Below are 22,441 nucleotides of genomic sequence, written 5' to 3'. Positions count from 1 at the left end.
TTACATTCCTTCAGGTGTCCCTCAAGGGTCGCATCTTGGTCCATTACTGTTTACACTTTATATAAATAATATTGGTGATGTACTTGGCAGCAGTCATCACCTGTTATATGCTGATGATGCAAAAAAATTTAAGATTATTAACACAGTCAATGATTGTTGCGAGCTTCAAGCCGATATTAATTCTCTGTCTGACTATTGTGAGAGTAATCAACTATTTCTTAATCCTGATAAGTGCAATATAATCACATTTACACGTAACAAAAATCCAATAACATATAATTATATATTAAATAATCACCACATAATCAGGGTTGACAAAGTCCGTGACCTTGGGGTTTTAATAGATAATAAACTTACTTTTAATAATCACATAGATATCGTTGTTCAAAGGGCTTACAAACAACTTGGTTTTATATTAAGGGTTTGTAGGCCTTTTCAAAACGAAATTACATACATGATATTATACTACAGTTTAGTCAGATCAATCCTAGATTTTGCGTGTATCATTTGGAACCCTTTCTTTAAGTGTCATATCAATAGGATAGAACGTGTACAAAGGAAATTTCTCAAGTCTATCGACTTCCGTATGGGACGGAGTCGAAACTCATATAAAAATAGTCTTGTTCACTATGGATTGCTGACACTTGAAGATCGTCGAGCACAGTTTGATATAATGTTTCTCTACAAAATCATTAACAGCTTTATTGACTCCCCCTCACTTCTTGGTACGTTGTTATTTAAGATACCTCGATGCACTGCACGCCATAAGAAATTATTTTCTATTCCTTTCTCTCGTACAAGATATTGCTCAAATTCTTATTTCAACCGTTGTCTCAATTATTATAATATAAATGTATCCCACATTGATCTTTTTTCGTATAAAACCTGTGAAAGTTTTAAAAAACAAATTATTACTCACTTCAAATCGAAATTGTAAACAATAACAAACTGTTTATTTAAGTAGGTATAATTAAACTTTTGTAACAACTTCTATAATTTAACATTGTAATAGGTAACTTATGCACAAATAATTTATAACTTTCTTTGTGTACCCCGTGTGGTTGTATGTACGAGTAAGCAACCTGCCCGTGCATACATATACATGGATGAATGAATATAGATACACTTCAAGTTACTGATATGTTTGTTAATTAATGATAACTTTGTTTTCCGCTTACTGCTCCTACACTAGCTACTTTAGATTAGAAATTATTTAATTAAGGTAGGGCACTCAAGGTCTATTAACACATTGCTTATTATTACATCATTTTTGTATATGACTGTTTGTTGCCTAAATAAATTAAAAAAAAAAAAAATATATATCTTACATTGTACTGCCTTAAATTCTGACATCCGATATCGGATCGGACAATGTGAAAACGTTCTTACGAGTCAATTCAAACGTACAAAATGATATTTGAATCATGTTATTTTTGTATGTATGTAAGTATTATATTACAATTATATGTATATTAATAAAGTTTGACGAATTTAGTGTAATTCAATAGCGTTTCACATATAACTTTATCGTATTAAATGTAACCAACGAAACGGCCCATATTTTCTTACACTCAATTGCCTCCGATTAGTCCGATTACCTAATACCAAAGAGGATATAATATTATAGAGCGGTACTGTCATAGTACATTTTGTAACCACAGTAAATTCACTGCCATCTATCGACACACTTTAAAACTAAAAATGAAGATTTATAAAAATACGATAAAATGTATTTAAATATGGATAAATGATTTTTTTTTATCCATGTTCTTTCACTGATATGCGTTAAAATTGTTAAATAACAAACGAAACCGCCAACGCCCTCTATACCTGAGTAGGCCAAAGGTAGTAGCGACATCTGATCGAGAATCAAATTTACGTCATTTTCGAGGCACGTTTTTTCCTTAGACTGTATCCATCTATTACGGAGTTATATCTATCTTTGCCTAATACAAATTACACATGTCACCATACATTGAATGTTAAATAAGTCTTGTAAAATTGACAAACCGCATAAGTAAGCGGTTTAATTTGTGGTTTAACTGTGACATTTATCACATATCAATTAAATCAGGTACCTATTATAGATATTATTAAACTAATAAAGGTGTTTTATCTGTTCTGTAGTAGGTGTAAAGCTTAGGTAGCTTAGGTAGGATATAGACCGTGATTACCTTTTGTATTATTTATGAGCTCCCGATATTTCGACGCAGTTACATGCATCATGTTCACGGGTGACTGAAGATAGCGGGTGGGTGTCAAAGTTGTGTAGACCGCGCTCAGTCTACCCTCATTCTTGCGCGTCGGGTGCGTTCGCTTTCAACGTTACCATCGGTCGCATTCACACTTGTTGTTCTGGTCGCGTTCACACTCTTTGGTCTGGTAATACAAAAGGTAATCACGGTCTATATCCCGGTCAATATAAGTCTAGTGAAACTAACCGTGAATCATTCAAAACTCCAATTTTACAAGTGTGTTGAAAAACGTCGTATGAAACGCGTGTGCATTGGTCATTACACACATCGGCTTTCTTATTGCGATATCGCCTCGTCTGTAATGACCAACTTAGCACACTTGTATCACAATGTACTATTGGTTTGGTTTGGTTATATACATATACATACCGTAAAATCAGGTAACTTTAGTTCACAACTTACAATTATGGTCCAAATTCAAGTTCCAGTAAAAGATGTAAGTATTTTTCAAATTATGTTGAGTATTAGGTATATAATATAGAAAGAGCATTAGTGTATCTAAGCTCCAAAATAAATGTAACGAGTACAAAGCATAATGGCTCGTTAAGAATCAACGTTAAAAACTAAACCATAGTTGCACTTAAGGAGTAAGGACTATAGTTACCCTGAGTTTACTGTACCTAACTTAGTTGCGAGTAAAGAGAATAGTAAATTTTGTAGTCACAGTAAATTTACTGCCATCTATCGACACACGATTAAAACTAAAAATAAAAATATCAGAAAATGTATATCCATAAATGCATATAATATATGCATAACATAAACATATTTTTTTATTTGTACCTATTTATTATTTTTATATAATTTCGACCCATGTTCTTTCACTGATATGTGTTAAAATTGTTATATAACAAAGAAAACCGTCAACGCTATCTAAACGAGAATAGGCCAAAGATTGGTATTGATGGCAGTGCCATCTGTGCGAGAATCAATTTTTCTTGATTTCCGAGGCACGTTTTTTCCTTAGACTTTGTTGATCTTATACTTACGGAGCTATTCTTTGCATCTTATGCGGAGTCTTTGCGAGTAATAACATAATATATATAATCAATTGATCAAGGTCGTATAAGCAAAATTACATATCTAATTAATCTGCCAGACTTTAGACACATGTATATATTATAATAATTGATAATAATAGCCTAATTAAAATTTATAAATACTTATTTATTATTTGCGATTACTTTATTGTCTGCAAATGCTGCAGCCTAGATCGAAACGTGTTTTATTCTCAACTGTATACTTACTTACGTTTTGTTGAAAATAGTAGAATAGAACAGAATAGTTTTTTTTCGTAAACACACAGACAATAGACATACATTGAAAGAACATAGTGTAAATAAAGTGTCACGAAATGGCCCCATCTCAGCATGCTGCTGGCGACTTCCAGCGCTGATCTTCCGATGAGACCATCAAGTGAGAATCACGGAAGGTAACAGACAAAAAGAAAGCAACATAAAGGAAAGAAACATAAAATATGGCGAAAAATAAATTACACACAGTTATCACAAACTAATACAAAAAGAGATACAATATGACGACATAAAGTACATAACATTAAGTAGAATTACACGGATTAACGGATCGAATATGTACCGGTCCGGTCGGACCATATGGTGTCGTGTCAAAAAATAGTAGGTACACAAAGTACTCTCGATAGAAATTCAAAAAGAAAGTTGTACATATCGGCCTTATATATGTCATTAAATAAGGTACCAAAAACCCTAAAATCAGCTAAATACCATGTTTTCTGAATGTTCTTCTCGCTATTTATTTCCTCATTTCTGTGTTTACCGATATCGTACAGGGCGTTACCCTATTACCGCGACCTTGAACTTTACTCATTCTTATTTTTGTTTCCCGATCATTTTCCGCTTACTATTTTCGTGACCATTTCTGTTTTAAATATTAGATGTATCATCATTTTTTATCTTTTTGAGAAATAAAGCTATGAAAACGGATTATATCGCATATATTGAATTTATAATTACTTTTTGAGAAACTTAACAATGAATATTTCACTTGTACTGTAGGTATAATGAACATGTATAAACAATAATGAACAACATCATTAGGCTCATATTTGAATTCTGTATGATATGTCTTAATTGTTCTCTTGCTCCACGACCCCGAAATCGCCCTGTATAGATTAGTTTTTAATGGTTATTCTAACAATATTAATTAAGTACTTATAATACCTAAGTATATGAATGGTATGAATTAAAACATTTGTAACTCTTAATGCGTTAAAAAGAAAATATGTAAAGTCAAGGTACCAGTTAATTTCAATATTTTGTACATTAAATAACGCCTAATTATTGTTTTTCTTACAAATTCCTTGACAACAAACTTGATTGATGGTGTTTACTCACTGTTTACTATATTCTGATTTCAACAAAATGCCGCAATAAAATATTATATTGAGGAACTAGAGAACACAAATTAAAAAATTGTACACCTTTTTAGGGTTCCGTACCCAAAGGGTAAAAACGGGACCCTATTACTAAAACTCTGCTGTCCGTCCGTCTGTCCGTCTGTCTATCTGTCACCAGGCTGTATCTCATGAACCGTGATAGCTAGACAGTTGAAATTTTCACAGATGATGTATTTCTGTTGCCACTATAACAACAAATACTAAAAACAGAATAATATAAATATTTAAATGGGGCTCCCATACAACAAACGTGTTTTTTTTGCTGCTTTTTTCCGTAATGGTACGGAACCCTTCGTGCGCGAGTCCGACTCGCACTTGGCCGGTTTTTTTACCTAATTGAAATAACAAGTACTGGTTTCTATTAGCACGTCTTCTTATCTTGCCTTTTATCAGATCAATTTTTTGAAAACAGACTCACTAAATTAGTACTTAATGTTTTTTTTTCTGATGGACGTTTAGGTGGTTTAGGTAAATGCGCGTAAAGCACTGATTTTGTCGCTCTTATTTGTAAATTTCGTAAAGTTTGGACTGCTAAAAATGGTAAATTTGTATTAAACATATTCTGTACTTGACCTTTATCAGATTACATTTTTGTTATATGACAGAGTTCAAGGAAATGAAAGTAAACGAATTCAATTTTCTCCAGAAATTACTTCAAAACAAGTGACAATTTCTCTGAAAATCGACATAATTTCAACGTAATTTTGATACTTAAACAATCTCCAACATTTGCTGAAACTATTCTTATACATCAATTTGTATAATTTACCACCATAATTTTTTGATGAATTTTTAAAAACGGGGGCGGTTTTTCTTCATATATTACCGGTAGCGCACGCATTATTAAAAGGCAAGATGAGAAGACGTGCTAACAAAAACCAATACTTGTTATTTAGATATTACGTAACAAAATGTGTATAATTTCAACGACTAAATCTATCAATTTTACATTTTTGCTCCAAAATCGACACCGACCTCTTAATCGCGAACCAAAGTCTAGCTTCACAGATTGTAATAGTGCATTAAATCACCGACTAAATAAGTAATTTTAATCGATACTTCAACGATCGCTAAGCACAATTAGGCTCCGGCACGTAGCGAGCGCGAAGGTCCATTGCGAAACGCGTGCCGCCGCGCCGGGCACTTAATGTGCATTTAGAATACACATTTACTGAGGTGGTCCGAAAAATATATTCAACTCTATTTTAGATTGTAAAATCACACCTTAAAAATATTTTTAAACCGAGGCAATTTAGTTTATTTTTCCCGCGCGCTAGTAAAGTGAAAATTAGAGTCAATAAATATTAATTTTAACTTCGACTTATATTATAAAATTGGTATTTGTATGATCTTTTGTACAATCGTAGTCTTACACTTTTAAACTTTACAGCTCTTTTACTTTTGTAGGCACTCGCCACAAGAATTAAATGAACAAACAGGCAGTACAAGTGGATTAAATTTTATAGCTATAAGTAATAAAAGTATAGATGAGTCTTATGGTGCCTGCAATACGGTCACTTGGGCACCAATTTTACTAAAACTAAAGGTACCAACATGTATGTGGGCATAGATAAAAAAATTCTTTGTTATAACACTTTTAACTTAAAATCTTCTTAAAATAGTTGGTCATTACTAGACTTGCATCAAAATCGCTTAGCTTAGTTAGTCTGGACTCCAACGAATAATCCGTACCTACCGTAGTCCTGTCCAAGGCTCGGAACCGTTTTTTTCTTCATACAAAAAATACCGGTATTATTACGTTCTTTTTCGTTCTTTGGTTTATTATTTCATTTTTAATGGGGACAATCTAATAATACGATGTTGTTTCCTAAATACATGATTTAGTCCTACTTAAAGAGCATAAAATAATTAAAAATATTGGGCTATTACGGGTTTTTCAAAAATACCGGTTCCGAGCCCTGGTCCTGTCAACAACATTAACAATTGTCATATCACATTAGAATGTTTCACCGTCCCATAAAAACCAGTAGCGGATTACGATTAGCCACGTGGCAAAAGTTAGGAAATGGCACGGGCCCCGCGCGTTTGAAACGCCGTAAAAAACCCAAGTTTTCGACCGTCAAAATTAAAACAATCCATGGGCCCCGTGATATAATTTGCTACAGATCTCGCGCTGGCTTAATCCGGTACTGATACAAACCTCACGTCAAGTGCTAATAAAGTTGTAACTATCAATTTGCATTGAGAGATTATTATCTTATTGTTATGCAAGTGGAGCGAGTTGCGAATTGCGTGTGAGCGGTGAATGACCTAGCGGCGGGACAGAGGAAACTGTGGAGTAGACTTATTTTGTTGGGTTTGTTTATTTATTTAACCACAAACTGGGGGCCTATTCAAGATAACTATCGGTTGCGTTACGATAACGAAACGCTTACTGCCTCTTTATCACTCTTCCATATTAGTGCGATAGACAGACAGATAGCGTTTCGTTACCGTTTTTCGTTTTGTCATCTTGGCTAGGCCCCCTGGTCACTTACAACACATATATAAAATGATTCCGCAGGTATAGACTGGTATAGACCTACTTTATGTAGCCTCTGTGTAGTACTATTAGTTATTCTGTGCCTCTGTTGTGAAATAATGTGTAAGGAGAAACAAAGAAGGGAAATAGTATTATAATAGTACCTAATTTGAAAACCGGCCAAGTGCGAGTAACGTCGGACTCGCGTTCCAAGGGTTCCGTACATTACACAATTTAAACAATGTATTTTTTATGTGAAACGTGAGTGAAATGTCTTTAAAATATACCCGTAGGGGTCGGGTCAAAAACTAAGTAATTAAGTCCGACTGCAATTTCTAATAGATTTTCCTGTAATGTATAGGTAAAGATCTATTTTGTGTATTTTTTTCAAAATTTTTGACCCAGTAGTTTCGGAGATAAAGGGGGGAATGGTAATTTTTTGTCTATTTTCTTCAATAACTTTTAAATTGTTTATCCTAAAATTATAAAAAATATATATTTGAGATTCTCACAATGAGCTCTTTCATTTGATATGTAACACGATATAGTTTGAAAAATTTTATTTTTTAATTTTTTCATTGACCCCCAAAAGTGGTATATTTAAAATAGAAAATAGGCTGTGACAGACAGACGGACAGACAGACAGACGCACGAGTGATCCTATAAGGGTTCCGTTTTTTCCTTTTGAGTTACGGAACCCTAAAAATAAAGTCTTCGAGCCAGCGCATATAGCAATCTTATTTTATTGTTGTTGGAGCAATGCAAAGGGATAGATACATTAAAAACAATGTAAAATTCATGAATTGCTTATTCTAAGGAAACTGCTTCACGTTTTAGCACGCAAATAAAAAAATATCGTTTTTGTTGTCAAGGCTGAGCTCTTAATTAATTGATTTAATTGAAGCACGTGATACTCGTAAAATACACAATTTATGATTAAAAAAATAAAAAAATAATAAATAAATAAATAAAAGTTTGTTCAAAGATCTTACTTACAACTAAAAACATATTTTCTTCTGCCAAACCACACAGTGGTTTGTTGGCAGACGAGGCTCCTTTGCGTTTGTGTTAGCGGTTGATATGTAACTTAACTTACTACTTTATCTTAAACCTAAACTTACCTGCTTAACCCTTTACTGCATGCGCAGCCTTAAATGGTTGTTATGTTTAAAAACGTGTTGTTGTGCATTTATTGCTTTTTGCCAAATATTATGGTTTATCTTGTAAAAAGTCACAATAACTTCAAGCATCATGAAATCTTTGAGATCATACCTACAAGTCTACAACGAAATAAAATATGTATTCATGTTTTTTTTTAGGTTGATTGTGCTATTTAGGTTACCTTAAACATTGTCACTTAGCACTGGAAAAGTCTAAATGACTAATGATCAAATAAATCACCCCATCCTTCCTCCTTCCTTCCTTCCTTTTTAGGGTTCCGTACCCAAAGGGTAAAAACGGGACCCTATTACTAAGACTCCGCTGTCCGTCTGCATGTGCGTCTGTCCGTCTGTCCGTCTGTCACCAGGCTGTATCTCATGAACCGTGATAGCTAGACAGTTGAAATTTTGCCGCTATAACAACAAATACTATAAAGTACGGAACCCTCGGTGCGCGAGTCCGACTCGCACTTGGCCGGTTTTTTTTCTGTTCCTTGAGAAACATAGTGTCGCTATGTACAAAATTAATTACCATTCGAATAGTGACGTTGTTCCATTTTTCAAAAGTAGAATTTTCAAGCACAAATCATATTGTATAGTGGCACCAAAGATAGATGTCCGTAATAGATGGATCCAGTCTAAGGAAAAAACGTGCCTCGAAAATCACGAAAATTTGATTCTCGATCAGATGGCGCCACTAGCTTTGGCCTACTCTCGTATAGAGGACGTTGACGGTTTCGTTTGTTATTTATAATTTTAACGCATATCAGTGAAAGAACATGGGTCAAAATCATATAAAAATAATTAATGCAAATAAAAAAAACATTTATCCATATTTAAATACGTAAACGTATTTTTATAATTCTTCATTTTTAGTTTTAAAGTATGTCGATAGATGGCAGTGAATTTACAGTGGTTACAAAATTTACGATGACAGTACCGCTCTATCTTATTATTTCCTTTTTGGTGACACATCGAAATATTTTTTTTACTAATTTGAAACGCGTCTGCAAGCACGTCTATGTTCTACGTCAGTATCGTTAATTGTCAGCGTTGGTTTTTTGTTGGCCCGATGTGGGTCAGGTTCAAAAATCGTTTCTTACATCTCATGGGCCAAGGTTTAGTAATTGGCGGGCCATGAAATAAGATGACCATTGAAACTGACCAAGCTAGTACTTACAGCAATACCTACTTATCTACTCATTAACTGACCATCCGTGGACCTACGGTACTTATACAGAGTGGCAAAAAAATAAGTGCATTCCCGTTGTCAGGGAGGTTTTGGGATTATACAGAGCAACTTTTACTATAGGACCAACCACGAAATCTCGAAAAACAAATTTACCCTCCCATAGAAAATGGACCAGCCAAAATGTATGAAACAGCAAAAAGGTTTATGATATTACGATTTGTTAAAATTTTGGACGTACACTGTACATCAGTCAACAGCAAGGTACCCACTGCCCACTGTCGTGCTAAGCCGGGAGGGCCGGTGAGTATTTTTGGTCAAAAGCATCGCGCGACGTAACTTATTAAAGAACCTAGTAGTACATTAGTTATTCTGTGCCTGATGTGGACTGTGGACATACACCGTGTTTTCTAATATCGTTTCTTTGGTCTAGCAGTATCCTCTACATTACAGTGAATTACTATGGAATTACTTAACCTAGAGAACAATAGAAATATGTATATACGTCGTTTAGTATTTAACATTTGGCATAACATGATAATAGGGTTTACACCTTTAAGACTCAATTCAGTTCTTTTAGACTTTAACCATTATTCATCAAGACAAAGCTTGAGTTATAGTTTGTCAAAGAACTGTCTCATTTCAAACATAGACAGAGGGAATCATACTATCATTGTCTTACACTAGTACTAGCACCCAAAAGAATAGGACGGGTATAGTTTTTAGGGTCCGTACCCAAAGGGTAAAAACGGGACCCTATTACTAAGACTCCGCTGTCCGTCTGTCCGTCTGTCCGTCTATCCGTCTATCCGTCTGTCACCAGACTGTATCTAATGAACCGTGATAGCTAGACAGTTGAAATTTTCACAGATGATGTATTTCTATTGCCGCTATAACAACAAATACTAAAAACAGAATAATATAAATATTTAAATGGGGCTCCCATACAACAAACGTGATTTTTTTGCTGTTTTTTTCCGTAATGGTACGGAACCCTTCGTACGCGAGTCCGACTCGCACTTGGCCGGTTTTTTTGTTCTTATTTACTGACAATTTGGTCTGACCAACTATATTTTAAACGTTCAGTAAAATGCTCTACTGAACTCACTCATTTATTAATTATACAAGTGCTTGACAAAGAAAATCAAGAATTTTAAGAGAATACTGTCATCGCACAAGTTTCTATAAGTATTAAAGTTCAACAATTAACAATTAAATTTCAGCAAATTATAGCTTAAGGAGAAATCTCAATGAATCGGTGACGTAGCTAATTGAGTAGGTATTACCTACTGTGCTTTGTACCTTAATAATTGAGGGCCTATTTCTCATGGCAATTATTAAGACAACAATGACCGATAGTTGTTAAAACTTTATTAACTATTGATTGATTCATGGAGTTATTAAAATCAATTCATGCTGATTATACAGCTAAACTGTGGAATGAACTGTCGCCTGCGGTATTTCCGGACCGACCTTCAAACCTTCAAGAAAAGAGCGTACTCCCATCTTAAAGGCCGGCAACGCACTTACAACGCCTGTGGTGTTGCGGGTGTCCATGGGCGACGGTAATCGCTTACCATCAGGCGATTCGTCTGCTCGTTTGCCTCCTATATCATAAATTAGATATATCATTAAAAAAAAACACATCATGAAATGACGTCAATGAAATTGTTATTCATGACACTTCGAAAACTACACGAGTTTTAACATAAAAGAAAATGGATGCTGCATTTACTTTTTATGGAGAAGTGGTCACCCCAACAAAATTATTTACCCATAGTGCCTTTGATATTTTAGATAAGTACCTATGAAAGCAAAAATGGGCAGGACACGTAGCTAGGCTACCTAGTACAAGTAGTGGACGAAGCGAATCACGCTCTGGAAAGGACCACCAGGCAAACGCAGACAAGGGCGACCACAAACTAGGTGGATAGAGGACATAACAAAGCATGTCCCGTGCAACTGGCACACCAAGGCTCAAGACAGAGAGAGAGTTGGTGCAAACTGGGAGAGGCCTTTACTCACGAGGAGGTCCGCTCATTCAAATAAAAATAAAACCAATAGTGTTTAGATATAAGTTAAAATTAATCAATATAATATTAGATTTAACCCTCGATTGTAAACAGATAATGAGTCGGAATAAAAGTCTTTTTTTTTTTTTTTTTTTTTTATTTATTTATGAAAGCCAAGCTAAGAATCTAGAAAACCAAAACTTTGAGTAAACACGTACCTATACCTAGTCGAAATTATACTGAACATACAAAACGGTCAATGATCATTATGATTAATGACTGATATAAACAATATAAAAAACATATTGCACTTCAGGCATCAAAACCACAAAGCCGAACATGTTTAATGAACATTAGTAAATGCACTAAGCAAAAAACAACTGATGCTAAAAATAGATACTTCTTTTAACCGGGAAATAATTACACTTAAAAATAGTGGTATTTAATGAAACTCAAATGTACTTTTTATAATGTTAAAAACGTACCAAGGTTGCTTTGGGCAATGAGGATATAATAAGATAGAGCGGTACTGTCATAGTAAATTTTGTAACCACTGTAAATTCACTGCCATCTATCGACATACTTTAAAACTAAAAATGAAGATTTATAAAAATACGTTAAAATGTATTTAAATATGGATAAATCATTTTTTTACTTGCATTAATTATTTTTATATGATTTTGACCCATGTTCTTTCACTGGTATGCGTTAATATTATAAATAACAAACGAAACAGTCAACGCCCTCTATACGAGAGTTGGCCAAAACTAGTGGCGCCATCTGATCGAGAATCAAATTTTCGTGATTTTCGAGGCACGTTTTTTCCTTAGACTGTATCCATCTATTACGGAGTTATATCTATCTTTGCTTTGGGTAAAAAGTCTGTTGATCCAACTAGCTATTAGTAGATTTTGTCATGATACATATAATTATAGATAAATAATAGGATAACTATGACTTAACGAAATTAAGATGATGTGTGTTTGTCCTCTTGCTTACTTCTGCGGAGGTCTTGATGATTTATGCTATAGTTTGCATAGGTATTATATTATATTGCTAGCGGTACGCCAAAACACGCTGCAAAATGTGTTAAAAGCACGAAAATCGGTACGATTGATCTTAAGGCCATTTGAATCAATTTGACCCGTAGAACCAAAAAAAAGGGTCTTCGGTTACCGCGATAGTTACTCATGAAATAAAACTATGAAAACGGATTATATCGCGTATATTGAATTTATAATACATCCCGACGTTTCGAACTCTTTACAGCGTTCGTGGTCAACGGGTGACTCACCCGTCACCCACCCGTCACCCGTTGACCACGAACGCTGTAAAGAGTTCGAAACGTCGGGATGTATTATAAATTCAATATACGCGATATAATCCGTTTTCATAGTTTTATTTCAAAAAAAAGGGCTTTTTTAAGCTGATTCCTAAAATATCACATCATTACATTTACTCATTTTTTTAAAATTAGAATAAACATAAGTACCAAGTTTGGGCTTCTCCAGATACGATACCCTCATATACCCCCAAGAAACCCCAAGAAACACGTGTGCTATGGTCAATACACACACCGGCTTTCTTATTGCGCACTCGCTTCCAACTTCCGCGCACAATATCGCCTCAAGGGTGATGACCAACGTAGCACACTTGTATCATAAAGTATTGTTTTATAATTGCTGTGATGTGATCATCTCAGACACCCTCTTATTTCACTTCTAAAGGGGCCCACTGAGTCCACTGACTATAACTCCGCCGGACGATATCGGCCTGTCAGTTAGAACAAAAATTTTACAGTTCCGAACAACTGACAGGCCCATATTATCCGGCGGACTGATAGTCAGTGGGCGCCTTTACTCGTACTCGAACGCTGGTAATAATAATTAGCAAAAAGTGTAGGAATCCGTTTACAAGCAATCAATTGACAAAAAGGTTAGAATTGATTTAGCGTAATAATAGAGCTCATAACCAGGTCATTGTTAGCACGAGACCATTCATTCTCTCATCTCATTCATTCAATTGGACGGTTCAGAAGTATCATTTCAATTATAAGTGTAGGAATCCGTTTACAAGCAATCAATTGACAAAAAGGTTAGAATTGATTTAGCGTAATAATAGAGCTCATAACCAGGTCATTGTTAGCACGAGACCATTCATTCTCTCATCTCATTCATTCAATTGGACGGTTCAGAAGTATCATTTCAATTATTAATTATCGAGTTGAAGGCTTGCCAATCAGTAAATTACGGCTTTCCCATTACGGATAAGGGGGTTTTCAGATAATAAAGCCAATGTTCCTAAAATATATTTACATGCCTGTAAAGGGGCCCACTGCCTATCAGTCCGCCGGACGATATCGGCCTTTCAGTTGTTCGGAACTGTAAATCTTTTGTTCTACTGGACAGGCCGATATCGTCCGGCGGACTGATAGTCAGTGGGCCCCTCAAGGCACAATAAGGTCGGGTAAATATATTTTTGGAACATTAGCTTGTATTTAAAAATGATTGTAAACTCGATTGCACCATTTCCTTTTTATCGAAAAACCTACATTTGGGATATTTCGATTCAGAATCACGAGAACTATAGAAAAAACCGGCCAAATGTGAGTCGGACTCGCACACGAAGGGTTCCGTACCAGCGCAAAAAACGGCAAAAATCACGCTTGTTTTGTATGGGAGCCCCACTTAAATATTTATTTTATTCTGTTTTTATGGTTTTATAGTATTATTCTTTAATTGTAACCTACTGATATAGTCTTGTAGACAAAAATATAGACACCTGGTGTCTGAAATAAATATTTTCATTTTCATTTTTTTTTTAGTATTTTTTGTTATAGCGGCAACAGAAATACATCATCTGTGAAAATTTTAACTGTCTTATACATGTATAGCTATCACGGTTCATGAGATACAGCCTGATGACAGACGGACAGACAGACAGACAGCGAGGTCTTTGTAATAGGGTCCCGTTTTTACCCTTTGGATACGGAACCCTAAAAACACACTTACAACGCCTCTGGTGTTGCAGGTGTCCATGCGCGACGGTAATTGCTTACCATCAGGCTATTCGTCTGCTCGTTTGCCTCCTATATCATAAATAAAGTGTCCCCAGTTTTTCATAAAAAATTTGGTGTCAGTTTTGTGACGTTTCATATTTGCGTCACAAAACTGTAAATTTTTTCGTATATTTTTTTCTCCTTTTTACTTAAATCGATATTATATGTAGTCCTCGTGATTCTGAGTAGAAATAACCCAAAAATTTATGGTTTTTCGAAAAAAGTAAATGGTAATAGACTTTTTTTCTGAAAATGCTCATAATGGTAAATGACCCAGAGAAAGGTTTTGGGGTCAACTTTCATATTAGGAAGATACGTATAACTTGAGTATTTTCAATGAATGCTCTTGAAACTTGGCAGAAACGTATCACAGTGGCTAAAAAATAAGTGCATTCCTATTGCCATGGAGGTTTTGGGATTATACTGAGCCACTTTTACTATGGGACCAACCCCGAAATCGCAAAAAAAAAATTTGTCTGTTTCGTACATTTTGTTTGGCTGGTCCATTTTCTATGGGAGAGTAAATTTTTTTTTCGCGATTTCGCGGTTGGTCCCATAGTAAAAGTTGCTCAGTATAATCCCAAAACCTCCCTGACAACGGGAATGCACTTATTTTTTAGCCACCCTGTATACCGGTTGATATAAACTGAAGATTTGTTTCGAGTTCGAACTTGAGTTGAGAGACCAAGAGTTTAAACGAAAGGAGTTAGAGAGAGCAAAATGAGGTGTTGCGAGGTTTCTGTTCGGGTCATAAATGGACCCTAATGAGGTGGACGAATCTAATTAAGATCGCAGGGAGCCAGTAACGCATCGTACTGCGTAGGCGAACAACACGCGAACGCGAAGCGAAGCGAGGTGAATCAATCCTTTGATACCTATAGAAGTGTCCTACGTGGGCGATCTCGTTGCGAACGCGAACGCCGTGGGCCCGCCGCGCCGCTTCGCTTCGCGTTCGCGAGTTGTTCGCTTACGCAAGACGCAGCGTAAGGGCGCACGACTCTTTGTGATTGTGACGGACTGTTACATTGTCTGCAGTCGCGCGACAATGACAAATTATGAGCCGACCATTATCGTGCCGAGTCTAGATCGCGTGATGACTGATGAGAACTGTTCAGTTCGGTTAAGATTCAGTTAAGATTGGAGTAATTTCATTATAAAATAGGACAGTCGTAAATAACGTAGACGTGATTAAAGAATTCGTAATCTCGTTGTTCATAATAAATTCTGGATAATAGAGGCTTATTGTGAAATTGTACAGTATCTTGGCTGCCCATGCATCGATTGTGTTGGCTAAACAAGTCAAATGATTAGGACCTTGCTGGCGCTTAAGTGCAGTGTCTAATGACAATGTACTAGGTACTATCATTATAGAATAAAAAACTTAATAGTATATAATGATATTGTCACGCTCAAAACCCATAGTATCGCCAGTAATCTATTATACCTATTGATTACTGTGTCTACAGAGCAAAGACCATGTGACTACGTATTAGTCCGTATAAGATGAATACAGTCTCAAGAAAAAAACGTGCCTCGGAAATCAAGAAAAACTCATTTTCGCATAGATGGCCCTACAACCACCCCTATTATTCTTGATGGCCTATTCTCGGCTAGATGGCGTTCCGTTTCATTTTTACAATTTTAACGCATATCAGTTAGTTTTTAGGGTTCCGTACCCGAAAGGTAAAAACGGGACCCTATTACTAAGACTCCGCTGTCCGTCTGTCTGTCTATCACCAGGCTGTATCTCATTGAACCGTGATAGCTAGACAGTTGAAATTTTCACAGATGATGTATTTCTGTTGCCGCTATAACAACAAATACTAAATTGTACGGAATCCTTGGTGCGCTAGTCCGACTCGCACTTGGCCGGTTTTTTTTTTTTTTAAATTTTCCGATCCGATATCGAATGTCGTACAGAAAGAACACTTCCTTCAAAACCGAAATTTTCACAGCGATTCAGGGACGAATTGCTCGGAGCAATGCTGAGCCGAACGGAGCCGAGAATGCCCGAAAGGAGGAGTGTCGCCCCACTGGTTATACTCAAATTACTATTAGTACGGGAGCGCCTGTGTGTGGTGACCGCGAGTTGTCTTACATGAGCTATCTGAGTGGAGGTGATCTATGGGTAACGCTATCAAATGAAACGCATGATGCTAATGACTCCCTATTATCAGTTTAATTGTATGACATTTTCTTGTAAATGCAGTTATCGCGGAAAATCAGCCGATATTCTACGAGTATTAATTGACTTTGCAGTGTATCAATATGGTAAACGCTTTAAAGTTTAAACCCATTGAATTAAGTTAAACACCATTGGTATTAATTAAAATATCAAATTTAATAGTTTTTTATCCAAATGGCGATTCGTAAGTAACAAGTCGACTTCTTGCCACGTGTCACAAAGATAGCCGTCAATTTAATTCTGTACTAGTTTTTACAAAAACGATTGTTTCCTGGCCTTCCAATCCACATGGAAACAAAGCTTTATTAAGATTTTGCTATTAACGATGTCAAGTAAATATCACTTATTCTCTTCATATTAAGACTGAGGCGATTAATATACTGATTTAGACAGAAATTCATTGGTTTATTAGAAAACACAATTCCCTAATGAGGACGCCACTGGACGGTCGCCCCAGTCTTATTAATATAAAATGTAATAATAAAGAAAGAAGGCACCGTAATTTTTCCATTAGCCAATGAAATAAATTGGAGGTCGCAACGATTACTTAATCAATTGAGAGGACGTAGCGTTTAGTCGCTGATTTAGCTGTGTGTTTATGTCCTTGTTTGCCATTCACAAATAGACCGCGGGCCAGGCGAAAGTTTCGTCAGTCATCGCCTCCCGGTTGGTCCTTCGACTCCTTCGTCACATGTTAGTTTACATGCTATTATGAATTAAAAAACCGGCCAAGTGTGAGTCGGACTCGCGTTCCAAGGGTTCCGTACATTACACAGTTTAAACAATTTTTTTTATGTGAAACGTGCTGAGTGAAATGTCTTTAAAAAACCCGTAAGGGGGCGGATCAAAAACTAAGTAATTAAGTACGACTCACGCTTGACTGCACATTTCTAATAGGTTTTCGTGTAATCTATAGGTAAAGATCTATTTTGTGTATTTTTTTCAAAATTTTTGACCCAGTAGTTTGGAGATAAAGGGGGGGATAAATGGTCATTTTTTGCCTATTTTCTTGAATAACTTCTAAACTGTTTATCCTAAAATCATAATGAGCTCTTTGATTTGATATATTACACGATATAGTTTGAAAAACTTTATTTTTTAATTTTCTCATTTACCCCCCAAAAGTGGCCCCGTGTTTGAAATTCATTTGCTTACGTTACATGTCCGTCTTTGGGTCTACATATGTATACCAAATTTCAAGTTTATTGGTCCAGTAGTTTCGGAGAAAATAGGCTGTGACAGACGGACAGACAGACAGACAGACAGACGCACGAGTGATTCTATAAGGGTTCCGTTTTTTCCTTTTGAGGTACGGAAACCTAATAGTCAGCCGGTTGTATCGCGGTGGAAAGTCCGTGAGCTGGTCACGTGAACATGTAATTTTTTTTTTTCAGTCTGTTATGAATAAATAAAACCGTCAGCCAGTTGTATTGCAGTAGAAAGACCGTCAGCTGGTAGCATGAACGTGTATAAAATACGCACCTTACCATTTTATGTCCGCAAAGTATGCGTGGAAACGCATTTTTTAAACATGCACTAAGATTTCGTTTTCTTTATCGGAGGAGGTAAGTCATTGCAGCATTTAGATGCTGCAAAACGAAAACTGCCCTTAAATAAAACAAGTCTGTGTATGTGTGGAACGCCTATTGAACCGGTTCTGCTGTCATTTATAAATCATAGGCAGCCAAACCATGTAATATACCCTAAAATTGACTTAATAAAAACAGCTTACTATAAAACTAAAAATCTAATTCTAAAGTCCTGTAGCACGGTGTCGAAGGTGATGTGATGGCAGAATTTCCTCCCTGAATCGCAATAATTACCCGTTGGAGGAAACTACCGGGCCCCATAGACCAAGCCCGTAGACAACGTGCCAGTCGCTAACGCTCCGTAGTGAACGAAACGCAACTGTCATTGTCTTACTTATATGAAGAGTGATAGAGAGACAAAGTGATTCGATGACGAAGCGCAAGCGATTGTCACCTTGGCTAGGCCGCCTGTTCTTTTGCCTAATTTATTCTAGACATGTTTCCTGGTTGCGAAATTTTTAATTTTTATAGCTTATGTACAACCTATTTCTCTTCAGTTTCAGACACAATGGGTTCTCTGCCTCGGGTCTCAGTGGTGTCGGGTGCGCGGCGTGCGGTCCCGGGGGCTCCGCTGCCGTCTCACCTGGCCCGTCTTGATTGTAGCGACTCTAACGCTCTCGTGTACTCTGGTAAGTTGTATAGCATGGCTACTAGCCTCGGGTCTCAGTGTATATCCCCCTATATCTCAGTTCTTGAATACCATGGGTTCTCTGCCTCGGACTCAGTAGTGTCGGGTGTCCCCGGGGCTCCACTGTCGTCCCACCTGGCCCGCCTTGACTGTAGCGACTCCACCGCACTCGTGTACACAATAGGTTCTCAGTTCTTGACACAACAGGTTCTCTGCCTGACATCTAGTTGTGTAGCAAGTTTACTTTTCTTTTGTGTTACCCACTAAGCGCCACTTGCACCATTCCACTAACCCGGATTAACCGGTTAAACCTGGAGTTACCATGGTTACCACGCTTAACGGTTTAAACGCTAAACCCCGGGTTAGTGGGATGGTGCAAGTGGGCCTAAGATGAGAAATTTACTGTGGATTTTATAATCAACGTACGAAGCGAAGTCAGGCAACCTGGAAATAAGCAAAATCTATTAGGAATCCAGGAGTTTGTCCACTAATGGAGCAAACCTACTAGTACCTAGTAGTTACTTACTGAGTCTGTAGGTAGTCATGATACCTACAAACAACTCATATATATGTACACATTAAAACCGTTTAGGTATAACTAGAAGTATCACAACGTTTGAACTAGTTTGATTGGACATAATGGTTTTCGTTAGAAATGTTTTGTTTACCCTTAGGCCTTAATAACTAGATAACTACGCTACTCTAGATTATAATTATTAGGTTTAAATCGGTCTCAAAGACCAGACGACTTTTAAGTATAAATAAGTGGTTTAAAGCTGACAGCTGGTTAATTTGAATTGGCAAATTAATAAAATAGATTGTGTTGTGATTGCAGTAATCAACCATATTTAGTTCAAGCGCCTATTGAAATAGTTTCGCAATCGCTACGAATATTACATGTACGTAAAATATTTTGAATTATATATGGGTTATATCGTGGGTCGTGGGCCATAAGCCATAGGTAGGTCGACCTTCAAAACTTCAAGAAAACAGCGTAACTTTTAACCCTTAAATGCATAGTGTAGGATACAGCCTACACAACAAAAACATCTAATTTGAGACATAATTAGATAAAAACTGTTTGTTCCTATATATTATTACAATAATAAAACTAATCCGTTTTCCGATTTTTTACTTAAATTTACGCAGTATTTTAATTTATAAAAATGTCATTCGTTTTAAGACGAAATGTCGGAAAACTTGGAAAAATCCAGAATTTGGTGATTTTTAGTATGTGACTGAACGTTTTTTTTTCGGGGTTTGTAACTTTTTTATATTTAAAATTTTTATCATAGGGTTACCAGTGTACCTTCTGTTGGTAGTAAAATTTTTATATATATCCCTTACTGAAAATTATATATTTACATTTACATAAATATGATTTAGCCTATGCAACTTCTAACACTGATTTCGCAGTGAAAATCAAGGTTATAATAGTTTTACCATTTTTCCCATAATCAGCAAACAATTACGCAACACATATATTCATTTCGGGCAATAAAAAAAATCACGCATTTAAGGATTAAAGGCCGGCAATGCACTTGCAACCCCTTTGATGTTGCTAGTGTCCATGGGCGACGGTGATTGCTTACCGTCAGGCTTAGGAAAACTGGCAACTGTGTACATATAGTCGGATCTAAGATCTATAATAAAATTCCACCCAACATTAAAACTAATAACACCATTTCAGGTTTTAATTCACGCTTGAAATCTCTATTGGTACAGAAGGCCTATTACTCGGTGAATGAGTTTATGGATGAGAATAACGAGACCTGACATTAAAATAAATAAATATATATATTAACATTTATATTTACCCAAATTGACATTGTAATTTCTATTAATCAATTCCTGTATTATTATTATTTTATTCTTAACTTTTCTTTAAGTGAAATGTATATACCAATGACAATGTATGATTATTACTGAATAAATTATATGATATGATATGATATGATATGATATGATATATGATTCGTCTGCTCGTTTGCCTCCTATATCATCAAAAAGTTATGATGGTTGCAGATGAGACCGGCACGGCGCGCGTAACCTACGCACAACTGGCGGCGCGCTCGAACGCGTTGGCGCGTGCGTTGGCGTCGCGTGCGCGCGGCACCGGCGCTAACCAGGATGGCGACTTTGTAGTCGCCGTGTGCATGCAGCCTACACACAAGTAAGTTATCTGTGCAAGTTTCAGCGATAATTATACCTACCATAGTTATAATATAATTAAATGTAATGGGCGTGATGGGAACCTTTACGTCGGGAGCGATGCGGGGAGGGTTGATCGACTAGTTTTTATGGGTTAGTTTAGATTTAGTTTTTTTATTGTAATTTTATTGTATTGTATTGTAAATTAATAAATAGTAATATAGAGTAGTATTGTAATGTAATTATGATGACGGATATAATTAAATTGTATTTTCTTTTCCCGAGCGTTAACAACCACGGAACGCACTCCAATATTTTGCTCTGGTACGTTTAGGGAGCCTGCGGGCCACTCGATAATGATATTATTCTCTTGAACTGCTACATACAATAATTTTTGTGAAACAAATTGCGTCTGGACACAACCTGTAATATTGACGACCGGTCTGGCCTAGTCTTGCCTATGCTTTGCCTATGAAGCCGATGGCCCTGGGTTCGAATCCCGGTAAAGGCATTTATTTGTGTTGAAAAACACAGACATTTGTTCTTGATGGGTGTTTTCTATGTAGATAAGTATGTATTTATCTATATAACTATGTTTATATCGTCGCCTAGTAACCCATAGTATTAACAAGCTTTGCTTAGTTCGGGCTAGGTCGTTGTGTAGATCGGTGTGTATGTGTGTCGGGGGTAGGGGCTGTGTAAGATGTGCCCTAATAACTATTAATTAATTTGTTCAATAAATATTTGAAGAATCACAAGAATACTATTTTACAGCACAGTGATGGCGCTCCTCGCGTGCTGGAAAGCCGGAGCCGCCTACGTGCCCATGGAGCCCAGCTTCCCCCAGCAGCGCATCAACCACATATTGCAGGACGCACAACCTGCCCTGGTTATCTACGATGACCGCTGTAAGTTTCCTTTACCCTCATTTAAGCGTAGATACCCCAAAACATTCGTGACCTGGTCAATCCAACGCATTGGGCTCTGCTCTCTTGCTCTTTCTCTGTCGACTCTGTACTGAAAACTTTATACCCTCACTGAGTTGGAAAGAATAATTTTCTAAGGAACCCAGGAGCTGCAGCGCATCAACCACATATTGCAGGATGCACAACCCGATCTTGTAGTCTACTACGGCCGCTGTAAATCCTTGTTCAGTTGTCTGTTTGATTGAGCACAAACGTGGTCAGCAGACCACGGGAATGTTGTGTCTGTTCTTCGATACGGTATCACTATTTGAGGAAATTCTACAGCCGTAAACTTTAAATCGGTTATATAGTCTTGAGCTTTCTAAACCATGG

At 36.5% G+C, this 22,441-nt stretch overlaps 1 protein-coding gene and 1 long non-coding RNA gene across 2 annotated transcripts in view; one reads left to right on the top strand and one right to left on the bottom strand.

Annotated features, from left to right (window-relative positions):
* The window catches only part of LOC134750480 (beta-alanyl-bioamine nonribosomal peptide synthetase ebony), a 50,230-nt gene that overhangs the window by 17,183 nt on the left and 10,606 nt on the right, over positions 1–22,441 (top strand). The window contains exons 2-4 of the mRNA XM_063685653.1: positions 18,862–18,993; positions 21,018–21,165; positions 21,918–22,051. Coding sequence (XP_063541723.1) covers positions 18,873–18,993; positions 21,018–21,165; positions 21,918–22,051 — 403 coding nt within the window. The 5' untranslated portion in view covers positions 18,862–18,872. The remainder of the gene's footprint in view (positions 1–18,861; positions 18,994–21,017; positions 21,166–21,917; positions 22,052–22,441) is intronic.
* Positions 18,862–19,159, bottom strand: LOC134750586 (uncharacterized). Its single transcript, XR_010128563.1, has 2 exons — positions 19,128–19,159; positions 18,862–18,947 (listed from the first exon to the last, which is right to left on the bottom strand). It is a non-coding gene; the product is annotated as an uncharacterized LOC134750586 (long non-coding RNA).

This window comes from Cydia strobilella, chromosome 20 (genome assembly GCF_947568885.1).
Source record: "Cydia strobilella chromosome 20, ilCydStro3.1, whole genome shotgun sequence".
In the NCBI taxonomy this organism is placed as follows: Eukaryota; Metazoa; Arthropoda; class Insecta; order Lepidoptera; family Tortricidae; genus Cydia; species Cydia strobilella.
The sequence above is the reverse complement of the archived record's forward strand: the minus strand, read 5'-3'. Positions and strand labels throughout refer to the sequence as shown.